This window comes from Fundulus heteroclitus, chromosome 9 (genome assembly GCF_011125445.2).
Source record: "Fundulus heteroclitus isolate FHET01 chromosome 9, MU-UCD_Fhet_4.1, whole genome shotgun sequence".
In the NCBI taxonomy this organism is placed as follows: Eukaryota; Metazoa; Chordata; class Actinopteri; order Cyprinodontiformes; family Fundulidae; genus Fundulus; species Fundulus heteroclitus.
The window spans coordinates 23,236,753-23,253,370 of record NC_046369.1 but is presented as its reverse complement, the minus strand read 5'-3'; the positions used below and the strand labels follow the sequence as shown (position 1 = coordinate 23,253,370).

Sequence of the window (16,618 nt, the reverse complement as noted above, 5' to 3'; positions counted from 1 at the left end):
TACACTGGTGAACTTGGGAACTCGAAGAGGCCAGGAAGTCCACGGTAGACAACAGTGGTGGATGATCCTTTCCACGGTGAAGATGGCCGAGTCAATCACCAAACCTCAACCTAATAGAGAATGCGTTTAATTTGCTCAAGACCAAACTTAAGGCAGAAAGACCCACAAACCAGCACCGACTAAAGACAGCTGCAGTAAAGGCCTGTTAAAGCATCACAAAGGAGGAAAAAAATGTGGAGTTTGCTTTATACCACTGGGACTTTAACTGGTGGACCCCAGCTGTCCAGTCTTTCGCAGTTTCTAACCATCCACCTTCTGATCACCTTTCTGCTGGTTGTCATAGAGCCTTAAGAGACAAAGAACTTGGAGAACGTCCTCAATCAACAGTTTTTGTATAAAAAAAAAAATCATTGATCACAAGGGAGAGCAGTTTTCCTTTTTATTATAAGAACTTCTTGTAAAATCAGTAGACTTTTCACACAATCATCATCAAAATATCCACTCTATCTACATTTCTTCTATCATCAACCCCTTACAGATAAAAAACAAAAATAAAGGCACTCCACATTCTAGTCCCTTGACGTTTGCTTTGCTCATGCATGGATTTGGGCTGTTGTTTAAGCTTTATAATATGCTCAGGCAGCAATGTCTGACTACAGATTGGCTATGTTTGGCATTCTGATTGAGGTCTCCGTTATCTTGGTCCTATAGATTACAGTGAAAGAGCTGGAGGTGTGTGCTGCCAGTTGCAGGGACTTGCAGACACTTCAGTCTCCCTTCTGTGTCATCTTCAGGATCTGAAGCAGCAAGCGTTGCACCTCTTCATCCATGCGGCCCTGCTGACCACAGTTACAAAGTCCATAAAGAGGGACGGATAATATGTTAGAACTCTGGTCCAGTTGCTTGACGTGAAGAGTTAATGTCCCACACATTTCTAGATCAATACATTGCACTTTTTTAGCTACTCCATTATGTTTTTCAGCCTAAATTATTTGCAATATGAAATCTTGGAAATGTAGGTGTGTAAAACTGTTAATTTCGTTGTTTTTTTTTTACATGGGAAACTTAAACTTAATTATTTTGGACACTGGTCAACCATGGATGTATCAGGAAAAATTAGTTAGTTAAAAAATACAAACGAGGTCTAGGAAGCTGGTGAAGACAGTAAAGTTATCTTTTATACAAAGTTATATTTTTTTTATTAGAAAATATCATAAATGGGCCAAACTGCAACTCAATCTGATTTTCTCCCAGCTTGTTTTCTTATATCCTGCCGTAGAAACATTTGATTTTCTCAACCAACAAAACATAAACTCTTTGCATGCATAACTTAAAGCAAACACACAAACCACATATGCTGAACTGAAAACATGTAATATACATTTAATGAGCAATTTTTACTTTTAGTCTGTGCGTATTCATGTGTCCTCCACTGACCTGTACAGCTGCCAGTAAATGGGAGCGGTACACAGCCACCACTTGTTTGTGCTTTCTCTCCCAATCCTGCAGAAAAAGATCACTGCAATGTTAAGAGCCAGATTATCTTATCTGATTTGATCCAACCCACGTATAGAACTGGGACATCCTAGTTTTGAATTATCGGTGCTGGAGTTCTTGACTAAACTCTTTATCCCAGTTATTGATGTATTGTTTCTATTTTTGTCTGCCACCCTCTCAGCAAGCCATGCAGCAATTTGTCCTACTAGAATCACAGCCTATCTTCACATTCACATCATGGAAATCTGTGTTATTGACTGACCATGCTTATTATTTTGTTGACCCAACAAGTCTGGGTTTTATGTCAAAAAACATGTTTTGCACCCTCCAACGACTTTTGTAGTAAAAGCAAAAATGTATTTTCTACTTAAACTCCTTGTCTGTCTCCATGATTAAGTTTGTCTGAGCCTGATCAACTTGAACAGCACTGAAATATGAGTAAATGTATCCACTAGTCTCATGAACATTCCAGCATAACGCTTTGCATGAACACATTATCAGCAGGTACAAAAAGTGAGTTTATTGAAGTATGTAAATATGTCAAAATACGGTATATTGCCAAAAGCAGTTACTTGCTTGCCTTTACATACAATGGAACTGAGTGAAATTCAGTTCTTAATCCATAGGGTTTGTAATGATGTTGCCCCCACCCGTTGCAGCGATCACACCTTAAACTCCTTTGTGAAAACTTTCCTCGTGGTTTATAGTTTTGACCATCTCTCCAGAAGTGCATTTGTGAAGACACGGATGCAGGACCAGACGATCTGCTCTAATTTTCATCCTAAGGTTGTTCTATTAGGATAAGGTGAGTTCTCCTACGCCACGCAAGCTTAATTGTGTCTTTATCAGCCTTGCTTTATGGACTGTTGCACATTAATCTTTGAATAAGAATACACCATGCCGAACTGTCATGACAAGGTTTGGAGGATGAAATTTGCCAAAACGTCTTGGCGCCAAGAGTTGTTTTGATCAGAGGGGCTTGAGCCCAACTCCTGAAAAAAATAATTTATTTTCCCTGGCAACTGCCAAACCCAGATTTCTGCATTGACAGAAGGATTACGTGTCACTCCAGAGAACACATCCTCACAGCTCTAGAATGGCCTGATTTAAATGGTAAATGCACTGAATTTATTTAGCGCTTTTCTAATCATACCGGCCACTCAAAGCGCTTTACACTGTAACACCTTAATCCGATCATCATATTCTGATTGGTTTGTTAACATGACACATTTCTATTCCGATCAGCCCTTTATTCCTATGACTTTTGTCCATGTAAACGTAGCTACTGACTGAGTTATCATGCACATACACTGGATTATTTTGGGGGGCAACAAATAAGTACTTGGAACATCCCTAACATTGATACAACAACGCTGTTTGAATTATATCAACATTCCTCACATCAAACAACCAGTGTCACATTTTTGCTCACCTGCAGCTGCTGGGTGAGGATGCCAATCCTGTTCTGCAGCGCCACCTGCTGTCCTGGATTACCATGTTGAGTGGAAGAGGACAAGGGGGCAGATGGGATTCCAAGAGGAAGGGAGAGAGCTCCCAAGGCCTCTTTTAGCCGAAAGACTTCCTTGGAAAGCTCTGTTATCTAACAACACGTCAACAAAAACAGGTTTACGATAAACTTTGGGACCACAACCTGAACAGCGGTTGTTGAGACTGGAGCTGCAGTCTCTTACCTTGCGGTCCTTCTCTTTCACAAGACCCTGGGAGTCTTGGATGTCTTTGTGGAGCTTCTGGATGTGGGTGGACTGGGCTTGTAGCTCAGAGAGCTGCTTCTGCACCGCAACCATCTGAGATTCTGCTGCCTGCCTCTCGCTCTTGTGAAATAGCGCCTCCCTCTGTACCTGGAACACCTGGACCAGAAGGGCCCCCACATGTCAAATAAAGAAACCGTCTCCAGTCACCAATCCACGTTTTTCTACCTGTGAAGCCTCTTTTTTGATTAGAGTTGTAGGATTCGTTCATCTTCACAAGCAGAAGATATCAATGTACTTCTTAGATTCTGCTCACATTTTGTGACATCACAACCACAAACCTCAGCGTATGTTTACTGCCGATTTCATATGAAAAGACCAACGCTATTTAACAATGGTGCACTATGTAGTGCACAGTTTTTAAATGGTGGGAAAAATTATCCATGTTTTTAGAGTTTTTTGCTGAAAAAAATGAATAAGTGTAAGTTAAGTTGCATTTATGTATACAATTGCATCTACATACACATACTAAGCACGGCTGATTCAATACGTTGTAGAACAACCTTTCAGTGCAAGTCCAGCTGCAAATCTTTCTGCATATTCTTCTACCTACCTACACATGTGGAGAGTAAAATTATTGCCTATCCTTTTCAAAAATAACTCCAGCTCCATCAGATTGGATGCAGACCATCTGTGAACAGCGAAGTCTTGCCACAGATTTTCCAGTCGTGTTTGAATCTCAACTTTAAAAAGTCATTCTAACTCATGAATATGCTTTGATATAAACTATTTTAGGATCGATGCTCCGCTGGAAACTTTCTCTACAGGCCAATGATATATCTTTTGCAGCTCCTACCAGGTTTTCTTCCAGTTTTGCCCTGTATTTGACTCCGTGCGTCTTCCCATCAGCTCTGAGCAGCTTCACTGTCCCAGCAGAGGAGAAGCAGCTCCCCTGCCTGATGCTACCAGCACCATCTTTCCCTCTGAGGTTGTTTTATTTTGATGGATTTGCAGTATTAGTGTTCCACCAGATATCATTTCCCATGTCTGACCAAAGCACCAGTGCTCTCTATACGTCTTGTGACAAACTTGTAATGGGATATCGTATGGCTCATTATTAAAAATGGCTACACAAAGACCAGGTTTGTGGACTGTACAACTAAATCATGTCCTGTTGACAGATTGTCCTACCCGAGTTGTGGATTTGTGAGGCTCCTCCAGAGTTCCCAACCACGGACCTCTTCACTGCTTCTCTGATTAATGCTCTACATGCCAGGCCTGTCTGAGTAGATGACCATGGCTTGGTGTATTTGTTGTTGTTTCAGACTTTCCATTTTCAGGTGATGAATTGAATAGTTTTCTGTGGTGTGCCCAAACCTTGTGAAACATTTTACAACCCAACCAACGGTTTTCACTCCTTTATCCCTGCTGTGTTCCTAGGTCCTCAGGATGAGAACCTTTAATTCAGTGGTTTTCTAAAGCTCTGCACAGAACAGCTGGATTTATAAGTTTGAGACTCAGTTGTAGGAAATCTCTGTCGCAATCAAGTATTGATACCAGAACACCAAAGCCTAAGATGTTGCAAAATAGTTCAGAATGCTGATTCAACACCAGGTTTGGACATCAAAGCGTAATCACTGTAACAAAGGCAGGTAATGAAGAGGAAAAACAATAGATGAATAATATAAAGGCTATAAAGAGGCCCTGAAACGAGCACAGCTCAGTATGTCACAGAACAATAACATCTACTTAGGCTTGAGAAGGCATTGAAGAGAACTGATGACGGACCCAACAGCATACTGCACTAACCTCCGTGCACGTCTTCTCATGTTTCCTGGTGAGGTCGTTGAACCGTGCTGTGGCGGCATTGATCTCTCCCTGCAGAGAGAGTCGCAGGGCCTCGTGGTCCTCCTTGGAGATCAGACCCTGTTCTGCTGCCTTCTGGGACTTCAGCTCTCTGAGCTCCGTCTCCTTCTCGCCGAGAGCCTCCTGTGCTGCTGCTGCATTCTTCTCACTGGCCTGCAGGGCGCGCTGGAGCTCTTCCTTTCAAACAAGAAAACAGGTTGGATGTCATAATCTCTGAAGATCTGTCTGGGGGAGAATTTGAATATTATGCAGGAACTAATGAAACAAAAACACAAGCAGTTACCAGCGTGACAGATTTTATTGCCTTCTGCTTTGCACTGACCTTGACCTTCTCGTGTTCCTCTTTGGGAACGGCGTCCTGCAGCTTAGCCGCCTGCTCCTCAGCGTGAGCTCTTAGTGTCTTCTCCTCTTGGAGCTCCTGCAGAGTTTGAGCGAGCTGCTCCGACACCGCAGACAGCGCCTCTTTATGTTTCGAAAGTGGCACAGCGTCCTTCAGCTGCAGGGCGTCCTGCGCCCGGCCCTCCCGCTCGGCACAAAGGCAATCCAGAGCCTGAGCGGCTTCCTGCCTCGCCACCTCCAGTTCTTCCGTCACTGCTGCCAGAGTTCGCCTGGACCGATCTGGCCGGACAGATGCAGTGAAAGCTGAACTGTCGCCAGACAAGAGTGCGTTTAATGTAGAAAAAAGGAGCAAACCTGACATGACGGAGGGCTCTGAGCTCTCTGACTGCTCCTCTTCTTCGTCGTCCTCCTCATTGCCACATTGAGGAGGTCTGAGTCTCTCCAGCTCGAGGAGGGCATTGTTGAGCCGTCGGGCCACGTCTGCCCTCTCCCTGGCAAGCTGCTCACACTGGAGTCCAAGGGTCACCTGCACCTCCTCCAGCTCTGAGCGGGGGACGCACTGCCTCAGCTCTCCCTCCAACTCAGCCAAGCGCTCCTGAAGACGTCGGACCCGCTCCCCATCTCCTGCTGCTGCTCCCTCTTTCCCTGCTGTTCTGCTCTCTGCCAGGGCTGCCTCCAGCTCAGCAACTCTCTCGCGGAGGGACTTTACCGTCTCTGCTTCTCCCCTCTTGTTTTCTCCCTCTTGCTCCAGCGCAGACTCTCTCTGGGTCAGAGCAGCCTGGAGCTCCTTCACTTTCTCCCTCAGCTGTTTGATTGTGTCACTGTCCCGGCTGCCCTGACCCGCAGCCTCGCCCTGCCTCTCTGCGAGCTTCTCCTCCAACTCCGTCACCCTGGCTCTCAGCTGCTGCGCGTCTTGGCTCGCACCCTCTTCTTCTTCTTCTTCAGCCCCAGCAGCTGCTGCGCCGGCGTTTCCTTCGGCACACTCCACAGAAAGCACTCCGAGACGCATTTGCTCCTTTAGCTCCTCCAGCTCAGACCGAGAGGAGGCCAGCTGCTCCTCCAACCCACGCAGCTTTTCTTTGAGAGCCGCCGTGCTTTCTGGATCTTCGCCTCCGTTCTGGAAGCTGCCTTTGCTCCTACAGGAGGGGATAATGTAAACGCAGGAAAAAGTGAAGGGAACACATGCAGCACCTCACTACAGAGGGTTAAATGTCAATTTATAGCCTTACGATCGTTTTTATTTGTAAAGCTGTAATCAAAGATTATCCTCTTTATTAAGACAGGAATATTTATAGTATATACCTTTGCATTAATAACCTGGTGTAGCTGTGTTCAACTGACAAGGTGAAAAAACATGTTCTGAATCTACATATGCCCTTACTATTTCAACAAGGCCTTATAGAAAACAAGGCTGGGATTTTAGCAGATGTTCAGATCTAAGAATAAATGACTACTCTAAGCTACTTGTAGCACACAATAAATAAAGGCATCTCACTGCTCGTCAGACACGCTGCAAGCTTCCAGTGAAGCCTGGGCTTGAGCAAAGCGCTCCTGAAGGGCTTCAAACTCCTTCCTTAAAGTCTCGTACTGAGCCATGGAGACCATATCTGGGCCGGTGGTCTGCATGTCCGTGTCATCTTTCTCAAACATCTCCAGCATCTGCACACAACACACACACAACTACCTTAGAATACGGTGATTAAACTCTCTTAGGAACAAAACTTGTTTTGTTTGTGGACACAGAGGAATGGACTTCTACTGTTGCTCAAGTGATGAATAATGTTTGGCAAACACTGCAGACATACCAAACAGTGGCTTCTCACACTTATGAATGCCATTTTAGTCTTTGGGCTTTAAATTATTTATTCCATAGCACATATTCAATTATATTTAAACAAAAGAATCACATTAAATTTATTGTGATTTCCTTTAAATCAAGATTTTCTACAAAAGCTCAAATAAACACAAACTCCCTCGCTAACAACTGATTCCATGTTCATTAGTAAGTTTCAGAGAAACCACCAGCATTGTAATGAATGCTGCTGGAGAACCAGATATTCAGCCGGACACAGAGATTTTTTTTTTTTTTTTTTAAGTTTATTGCAGAATGTGAATCATGGCAGATGAGGCAGGCAGGCCAAAGGATGCAGGTGGGGTGAATGGCAGAACCAATACTGAACAGGAGATGCAGGCAGTGACAGACTTGAGTAGAATGATGAAGGCAGGAAGCGGACCAGAACAGAAGGTGCAGATCGGCGACCCACCAGAACGGGCCGAACAGGCAGCTGGACCTCACAGAAAACAGGGCAGAAACTGAGCAGCATGCAGGCACTGGAACTTACGTCAGTGAGGGATGAACACGGGCAAAGACTCAGAGTCCAACAGGCTGAGCACACAGAAAACTGAGAGTGCCAAGGCGGCAGTGCACATGAGGCAAGGCGATATGTTGTGGCAGAGCGTGGATGAAAGAGGCAGGTGTGTGTAGGCAGGTGAACAGAGTTGACTCTAATTAGTGCAGCAGGTGGAGCTGCAGAGAGGAGTGGTGGCTGAGGAGAGGACAGAGCTGATAGGATGGTGGCTGAGAGGCGACAGGGCGGATTCTAGAAAGTCCAAAAAACACCCTAAATCTTGACAGGCATAGTGGAAGCATCAGGCTTCTGGGATATTTCTGGCTGGATTATTGGCCACTCTTCTTTTCAGAAAAAGTTCTGGTAATTTATCTTTTGAGGCCTTTTTAAAATACAGTTACACTTTTACCTATTAGGTGCAAAATATGTACTCTCATAAAAGTTAAAATGTAAAATTTTTATCATTTTTGCACTTTCAGGGCATCTTGAGTCTTGAAGTCTTTTCTGCCATTTTATACTGGAACAAAGATATGTTTATTTAGAGTTTTTATATTCATATACTTTTTTTTTATGCCCTTTCTATCACGAGAACCCCTCATTTTTTTCTGGTTGGGAAAAATCCATGAGGTTATTACAGCCTTGACTGTTTTAGAGCAAAAATGGCCTAGTTCAAAAACTAATATATTTATGTTACGTTTCCAAAAAATTCCCTTTCCTAAAAGTGAAGTAAAAATGTTATTCCTGACATGTCTCAGGAACCTCTGAACCTTTTAAAGCAGTAACCCACCCGTCCCTGTCCAAAGTCACCTCACTGTTTGCTTATGGGCCTCTGGAAGAGTTCTTCTGCTTCATATTTCTATCCATTTCAGACTCCTTCCTCTGCTCCTGACCTCTGAGCTCCTGTCTCTTTTTTCTCATGTCTTTTGTCATGCAAAGCTAATCAGAAACTCTGAGCTTGGATCCCTGTTGGTCACATTTGCAGTGGCGAACAAGTAACAAACATCACCTGAACACAAATATCAACGATACGGCATTCTGTTCACTGCAAGCAGAAGGATCCTTTGAAGGCCGATATTTATGAAAATGGTCCATCTGACACAGATTTGTTCTATTTTAACCTGTGCAAACATTAATCTCTCAATAACTAAATGACTATCTCCATGCCCTCATGAAATTATTCTATAGCCACTTCATGTATTTTATTGGCCTTTAAGATGTTTTGCGGTGGGTTACAGGGAAGGCAGCTATTTGATACATATGTGCCATTTTGCCTTACCTGCACTTTAAGAACAAGTTCAGAGTTCTGTGAAATTAGTTCCTCTATTTGTTTCTGCAATTCTGCGACTGATCCCGGGTCTGCAGGAGCTGGAGAAGGGCCGCTGGAGTCTGCGTCCGTTTGTGAGGAGGCGTCATCCTGGGCCGGGGACGCTCTGGAGCGCTTGGAGAGGAGCTTCTCTGCAGGGAAAACAAAAGTAGATCACTGAGCTTCCAGACTGGACTGATGCAGGGAAGTCTATCCGTGTTGCACTTCTAGATTGGGAAAGTTCTGGTGACTCTATACCAGGGAAGTCCAGCATTTCATCCAGATCCTCTGAGTCACTGGTCCCAATCCCATGGGCCCCCTTCAGCTCCTCCAGCAGCTTGTCCCTCTCCGCCTCTGCCTCCTTCAGATGCTGCTTTAGTTTGGACAACTAATGCACATGCATGTAATTGGGGATTAGAACTATTCTTTATTAAGTTAGGTATAAATTTGACAGACTCAAGAAAAGAAGCAAAGGGAACAACTTATTTCTATAAATCTGTACCTCCTCCAAAGCAGACAAGGCGCTCTGCTGCTGCTGCTCCAGGGCCTTAATCTTCTGAAGCAGACGGCCTCTCTCAAGACGCAGCCGTCGGATCTCCTCAAACACCTCCTCATCTTCCGCCTAATCCACACATACAAACACAGAAATCCAACAGAATGCTATACAGCATGAAGAATGCAAAAAAAAAGTATCAAAAGTTTGTGAAAGCTAAGTTTTACCTGAGAGGATTGCTGAGTTTCAGGGGGCTGTGGAGATGGAGACTGGGATTTCTGGGGCTCGGGGGACTTGGCAGGGGAAGCTGGGCTCGGAGATTTGGCAGGTCCTGCTGAGAGGTCCTGGATCTTTGGGATTAGAATAAGAAAAATAAAGAACGTGTCAATGGAAAGATGAAATTGCCTATCAAATATGTTAGACAATAATGTTGTTTACCAGAGGAACTAAAAGGTAAAACCGATATATTACATGAGTTGATGAATTATTAATGTTTAGGTTGTCTTATACAGCATTCTCCACATTTACTGACCCAACTAGTAAACAAAAAAAACTTAAAATAAATTCATCTTCCTCTTCAGAGATATAATCTCACACTGAAAATGTTTTAACAATCTAAAATTTAATCTGAGTAAATTTAATAGGTGTAAAACAGTTGTATGATAAGAAGTAATTTAATTTGGAAATGAACTAATTGTGCAGCACCTAACAATTGCTATAATATAAACCTAAATGACGATGTTGTCTAATTTATACTTTTGTGGGATGACCAGGTTGTGTTGTGACTTTTAATTAGTAATCCGTGACTTCCTATTTCCAAAGTGCATAAAAATTGATTTGATACAGAAGCCAATTTATTTTAGCCCTTGTTCAAAATGGGAAAGACAAAAAAAACATATAATTCAAGTAGGCAGATGTGTGTTAATCTTCACAAATCAGGAAAGGATAAAAAATAACATCTATGGTCAGACCAGTAACTGAAAGTTTTAAATTTTAAGTTTTAAAAGGTTAAAAAAAATGTTTCAAAGCTCACCTGTAGAAAACTGCTTAAAACTGTTTGGAAGGCATGTCAGTGGAAAAAAAAAAACTTTTTGTTCACATTTAGCTATTTAAACATATGCGTTTGCCAAATGTTGCTGTGACTTTACCTGGAACTGTGAGCTTATTGAAAGAAAGAAGAGTGATTGAAAAAATGTAAAGGAAACGCACCTCATGCCCAGTAATAACCATAGTGAAGGATCACTAATGCTGTGGGACTGTTTCTTTTCCTAAGGTCCTAAGAACATTGCTGGAGGGCATGGCATCATGCACTCTTTGAAATAGCCGGACATTCAAGTAAAACCCTTGTGGTGTATGCTAGTTAACTGAATAATTGAATAGTTTGTCACTGTTAATTCACCTGGGTATTGATCCAAAACACATGTCCAAATCAACTCACAAATGGTTCATCAAACACAACATCAACCATTTCCCACGGCCATCTAAATCCCAGACCCAAGTCCAACAGAAAACTTGAAGTGAGAACTGAAGAGAGGAAACCATAAGAAAACACCCAGGGTTCTGAGTGATCTAGAGAGACTGTGCAAGGAGGATTAGTCAAAGATATTTTGCCAAATGTTATCGGAGAAGACTAAGTGCTCTCCTTTAGGTAAAACAGTGCATTACATATTAGCAGCAGGGATGGTAATTATTAAGGTACACATGGTTTCAGAATTATCCAAAACACGTTTTTCAACTGCAATAAAAGATAAGTTTATCTAAAGTCTTTCTAAACATCTATACTTTAAGTGCAAATATAGAGGAAAGCACGGCGACATGATGAATGCACTTTATGGCCAAGCATGTGCTAAAACGCATAAATGTTTGATATTCCTCGAAATGATCTTTACAGTACCTGGAGAGGAGAGCGAGGCGGTGGAGGAGCTTTCCGTTTGCGGGGGGTGGTCCCCCCTTGCACTGATGAAGCACCTGAGGGGATTTGAATGGGCTGTGCAGGGGTGGGGGGTGGGGGTCAGCAACAAGCAGAGGTCAAGCTCAACTTAAAACAAAGCAAAAATGGAAGAAAACCAAGATACCAGGAGGTCCCAGCAACAAAGAGGAGAGGAAGCCAATAAAAGGAAAGCAGCACACTGAAAAAGATGACCTCATATTGGAAACCATGCACAATATGATGGGCCAAAAAATGATTCATGATTTCATAGATGGAAGCAGTGCTGCAACCTACAACTATGCAACGTTACCTCCTCGCCTGTGCCCTCAGAAACTACGTAAGCATGGGGGAAAAAAGACAATGAACTAAAAGTGAGAATTTCATTTAAATAAAACTACAAACAGTATATTGCCCCTTGCACTCTTTATTTCCTCTTTGTGTGGCCTATTCAGGAATCTCACAGCAAATCTACTAAATAATAATGAAATTTAGGCCTAATGAAATTCTCTTCATCATCCTGTTTTCAGGCCGATCTGTTTAGGCACAATCCAGTTAGTCACCTCGGTTTTCATATGTCGGCCGACTCCCACTGGGCGGAAGAAGTTGCTTCATTTTTTGTTACCCCACTCTACAATCAAACTGTTGTCCTCCTAATCTACCAATTACAGCTGCTGTCTGGGGATGAGTTATGTCCAATGCAAAACTTGCAAAAAAGAAAAAAGAAAACCCAAAGGCCTTGTACTGTACCTGGGGGAACTCCATCCTGCAACATGCGGACAATGCTTTGGTTGCCTGTAGCTGTGGCATAGTCAGCTGCTTTATGCCCAAGTTGGTCAACCAGCTTTGTGTTTGCGCCACCTCTCAGCAGAGCCTCTACAGTCTCAACACTGTCATTCTCGCAGGCAAGCATCAATGCCGACCTCCAATCCGAAGAAAAATGTAATAAACAACAGGGTAGGACAATATCACTAAAGAGGTAAAAAAAAAAGCATAATTTGTAACACTTAAAATACCCCAGTTTGGACAGGATGTCACAGCTTTCTAACTCACCTGAACAATAAACAGCATCATGGAAGCAAAAACTGCTTTAACAGCAATACTAGAATTTTTTTATCCATTTTGAATGATGCTCTTTGCTGGGCAAAGACCATCATCTGATAGCTTTTGCTTTGTGGGTCAGAGCAGCCGGTATAGCCTTTTAAATCGTTTTAAAAATTATATTTAATATCCTGAGAGATCATTTGAGGAAGGAGTTTCATGATCCACAGTGGGGTCAGTCTCAAAACTTTGAGAATCCTTAAAACGAAGACACATACTATGTGTTGTTTGTAGTATACAAAATACAGATGTTTTAGTCAGTTTAATAATGTTGCAAAAACAGATTACTTTTATTTTATGCATTTTATTCAGGGGAACTGCATCAAATTATTGACTCCAAGTTGCTTTTTGTAAAAAGGGTAAAAGTCTATGACACCGGCTGGATCTCCATTTCCTCAAATTTGCATTATATACACCTAAGTGGTTAAGTATAGCATTGGCACTCTCCCTGCATCCTGTTTCTGACTATTGGAGATAAAGATGTTATATTTATTGCTACCGCACTAAACTCTCAGTCTTGGGGGTAGAATCTGAGGAACAGCAACAGTACCTTCCCTGGTTGTCGCTTATGTTTGCATTGGCACCTCTACCCAATAGAAATGAACACAGCTCAACTCTGCTCATCTGGGCCGCTAGGATCAGCGGCGTCGCCCCGTCCTAAAAAAGACGCAGTTCAAGCATCACCTAGAGAATTACACACTTAAACTCAACACTGCATAGATCCATTAACAAGACCAAACAACGCATAGTGTAGCCAAAGTCCTCAAACTTACACTGTCCTGGACATCCAGGCTGGCTTTAAAGTCCCACAGTGTCTCAGTGCAGGACAAGCAGCCATTGATCACTTTGGGATCAAAAACAGGAAAAGAATAAATAAAACATACTCAACAATAACAATGTTACAGCATTATTATCTTATTTGATCAACTGGTGTTAAAGTCTTATTAATCTTGGATGCAAAAATTGTATGACCATAAACAAAGAGGAATTTGATATTTGCAGAAAATACCTGCATGATGCAATGCTGTCCTGCCGATACCGTCAGTGCAATCCACCGCTAGTCTCTCCTAATGCAGCACACATACACAAAAAAAAAAAAAAAATTAAAAGAAAATTGGCAATATTATTTTGTATGATTTAAAGAACTTATACATCATCTGGGGCTTCACTGAGTCTTACCTGCAGCAGTCTCTTTAAGCACTCTGGCTGGCTGTTTTTGGCTGCAAGGTGAAGTGCGCTGCAACCTGGAGTCAGTCGGTTACGGACACAAAATAAAAATACACTTTTACATATCTGGCAAAGGATATCCTTTGCTTGAAGGATATTATGTGCTTCCCATAATCAAATATCATACCAGTCCCGTCGGTGACACTGACATCTGCTCCATGGGATATGATTACCTCCAGGCAATCCAGTCTGCCTTTGGATGCACAGAGATGGAACCTGCCGGAAAAGACAAACAAGTCAATGCATACTATATGAAAAGTACAGTCAGCGTTTATCCATCTTCCTGATTTCTTTCACCTAACAGCTTTCATACAGGCAACCTTTAGTCTCCACATTACAAGGAAAGATATATTTGAATTTGCTAATATTGGGTTGTTAACATTTTATTTGAGACGGCATCTATGACAAATGTTAAACGGCTTTTTATAACTCCTGAGAAAATGTAGATGCTGTAGAAATGTATAAGGTTCACAGTGAATGGAAAAGTGTTCATATCCCTTGAAATTCATTTTCACAATGTGTCATTATGTTGAGATTAAATCCCACAGAAGTTCACTCTGCGTACTAATTAGGTGACGTCTGAAGGCAACCGGCAGCATTGGATTCTATTCAGGGGTGTCAGAGTAAAGGCACCAAATTTAGTTTTGTTAAGAAAAAAACATTTGAAATACATGAACATTTTTCTGTTCACTTTTCAATTATGCAGAATCTTATGTTGTTCTAAATCTAAAAATGGGGAAACATTCATACTATTGCTAGCTACTGTGTATGGTCACTAAAGGCGGGAATAACTACTGACAACAAAGGAAGAAATTCTATCTCCAAATTATTATCCCCAAAGAAAACAGGTTTAATAAGCAAATGTAAGTAGTGAGCAGTAGTAGCAAAAACCTATTTTGTTAAACTTTTTATTTTATTTTTTAGAAGATTTGTGCTCAGGTAATTATGTTTTTTCTTACTAGACGCAAAATGAAAGTTTCCATTATAATATGTGGAATATATGATATGCTATACAGCATGAAGAGTACAGCATGAAGAGTACTTACTTAGACTCTACATACAACATATGTAGAGTCTAAGTAAATGAAAGAATTAACCCCAATAGCAACATTTTTCACATTTGTATGAGATAACGATTAAGCGTCCAACTTACGCAGACTTGCCCTCAGCGTCCAGTTTGGTTGGACAGAGACCTTTCTTGACGATGAGGGCAGAGACTTTGTCGGGTTCATTCTGCTCCACAGCCTGCAGCAGCCTTTCATCACCTTTGCTCCAGTCTTGACTCTAAGGGGGGAAAGCCAAAAGAAAGATTCATCACCCCCCCAGGTCGGCACTGTTCCATCGAAAACTGAGATCATACTTTATACAGTGGTGGTCAGAAGTTTACATACGCACACTGATTATAGGCATGCATGTCAGAGGTTTAAAGTTGGCCTATCTTATCCATTCTAAGACCAATTTTGATGTTTTCTGGATCATTGTCCCATCAAAACCACCCAACTGTGTCCAAGTTTCAATTACCTGACCAAAACTACCACCTTTGATGAAAGGGAAGTCTGTCATAAACTGGACTGTGCTGGGACACCAGCTGCTCTACCCACTGTGGTAGAGGCTAAACATCACCATGGACTGAAAGTGTTGATCAAGCTATAGGCCACTGGCCCAGAACCCTTCTAGCATGACTGAAACATGCAGTTGGGCCAAGCCGATTACCTTTGGTAGGAAACTTTTCTGATGCAAGGAGACAAAGATGTAGCTATTTTTCCACAATAGGCTAGGCGTATGTTTAGAGGAGTCAATATACGGCTTTCAAACCTCAGAACCTTGTACCATCAGTCAGGCGTGGTATTAGTGGCATCATTGTGAGGGTCTGTGTTGTTGCCAGTAGTACTGATACCTTGCGCAAAATGGACAAAATAACAGCTGGATGTTCCAACAGGAAAACGATTCCAAACTCATACCAGAACTTGTTCGGAAATGGATAAAGCAGTGATGATTAGCTTCCTCGAAAGGTAATAGACTATGGTTAAATGCCAGGTCTAAACAGGAGAGGTCAATTATACAGCCAGTACACGGCAGTATAGATGGGTACAAGAGTGGATGGTTAGGGTTTAACCTACTCAATGACAACAAACCAAATATTAATGGGGACAAGTATAATTTTCTCCCTGTGTAGATGAGAGAAAACAATCTATAAATTCAAAATTGTGCACTACATTCTTGATTTTTAAAATAAACAAAATATTTTTCCTGCATGACTGTTCCACCCTGAAGAAACGATCAGTTCAAATGAATCATTAAAAGCCCTAAATTACTAAGGCAATCATGCGATGATGAGTGTACATAAACACCTGACCAGCACTGTGCCTCCCGATGTCCGATACGCTGTTTAGAAACTTTTGCTGTTTTAACAGTTCCGACCAGTTTTATTGGTTACAGAACGCAGTTTACAAATCAAAATATGTTACACAAACAGTTAAGATTTGTATAAACAGAGACAGAGGATACCTACTGGCAGCGGCAGCAGGCTGAGACAAGGACACAACCGCTTCATTAGGCTAAAAACAGGCTGCTGGGGATCCATAGGGCTAGCTGGGGGGGGGGGGGGTCAAACCCAACTAAATACTGCTGGAGAATACAATTTTCCCACTATGCTACATGCCTACGTCACATTTCAGATTCTCTCAGGAAAATCAATGGGTTTTTAAAAAAAAAAAAAAAAGCCTTCCAGAGGTCAGAGCAACATCACAGCAGAGACCTGCATAGCAGAGAATCTATGCTATTTTTAAACCCTACCTCTGCTGATCT

General features: G+C 42.1%; 1 protein-coding gene across 2 annotated transcripts; it reads right to left on the bottom strand.

Annotated features, from left to right (window-relative positions):
- Positions 1-424: 424 nt before the first annotated feature.
- Positions 425-16,407, bottom strand: ankrd24 (ankyrin repeat domain 24). Of its 2 annotated transcripts, XM_021317609.2 has the most exons (22): positions 16,323-16,407; positions 14,964-15,094; positions 13,938-14,026; positions 13,763-13,827; positions 13,593-13,650; positions 13,357-13,427; positions 13,134-13,240; positions 12,233-12,405; positions 11,796-11,818; positions 11,450-11,542; positions 9,783-9,905; positions 9,565-9,684; positions 9,321-9,450; positions 9,036-9,214; positions 6,907-7,070; positions 5,766-6,547; positions 5,395-5,690; positions 5,016-5,249; positions 3,189-3,365; positions 2,930-3,097; positions 1,438-1,503; positions 425-836 (listed from the first exon to the last, which is right to left on the bottom strand). In XM_021317609.2, exons 1-22 carry the CDS (start codon positions 16,392-16,394, stop codon positions 768-770), a joined length of 3,390 nt encoding a protein of 1,129 aa, XP_021173284.2. In that variant the 5' UTR covers positions 16,395-16,407; the 3' UTR covers positions 425-767. The 2 variants fall into 2 exon arrangements, with proteins under 2 accessions (XP_021173284.2, XP_035997160.1); XM_036141267.1 differs by lacking the exons at positions 425-836; positions 1,438-1,503; positions 2,930-3,097; positions 3,189-3,365 and having other exon boundaries at positions 5,029-5,245.
- Positions 16,408-16,618: the final 211 nt, after the last annotated feature.

What these genes read in the sequence shown, in the direction of transcription:
- ankrd24 (XM_021317609.2), bottom strand. Translation starts at nt 16,394, where the DNA reads ATGGATCCCCAGCAGCCTGTTTTTAGCCTAATGAAGCGGTTGTGTCCT. An exon ending in GCTTAAAGAGACTGCTGCAG is followed by an intron (nt 13,651 to 13,762) that starts GTAAGACTCAGT and finishes GTGCTGCATTAG; the next exon opens with GAGAGACTAGCGGTGGATTG. An exon ending in CTGAGGGCACAGGCGAGGAG is followed by an intron (nt 11,543 to 11,795) that starts GTAACGTTGCAT and finishes ACCCCTGCACAG; the next exon opens with CCCATTCAAATCCCCTCAGG.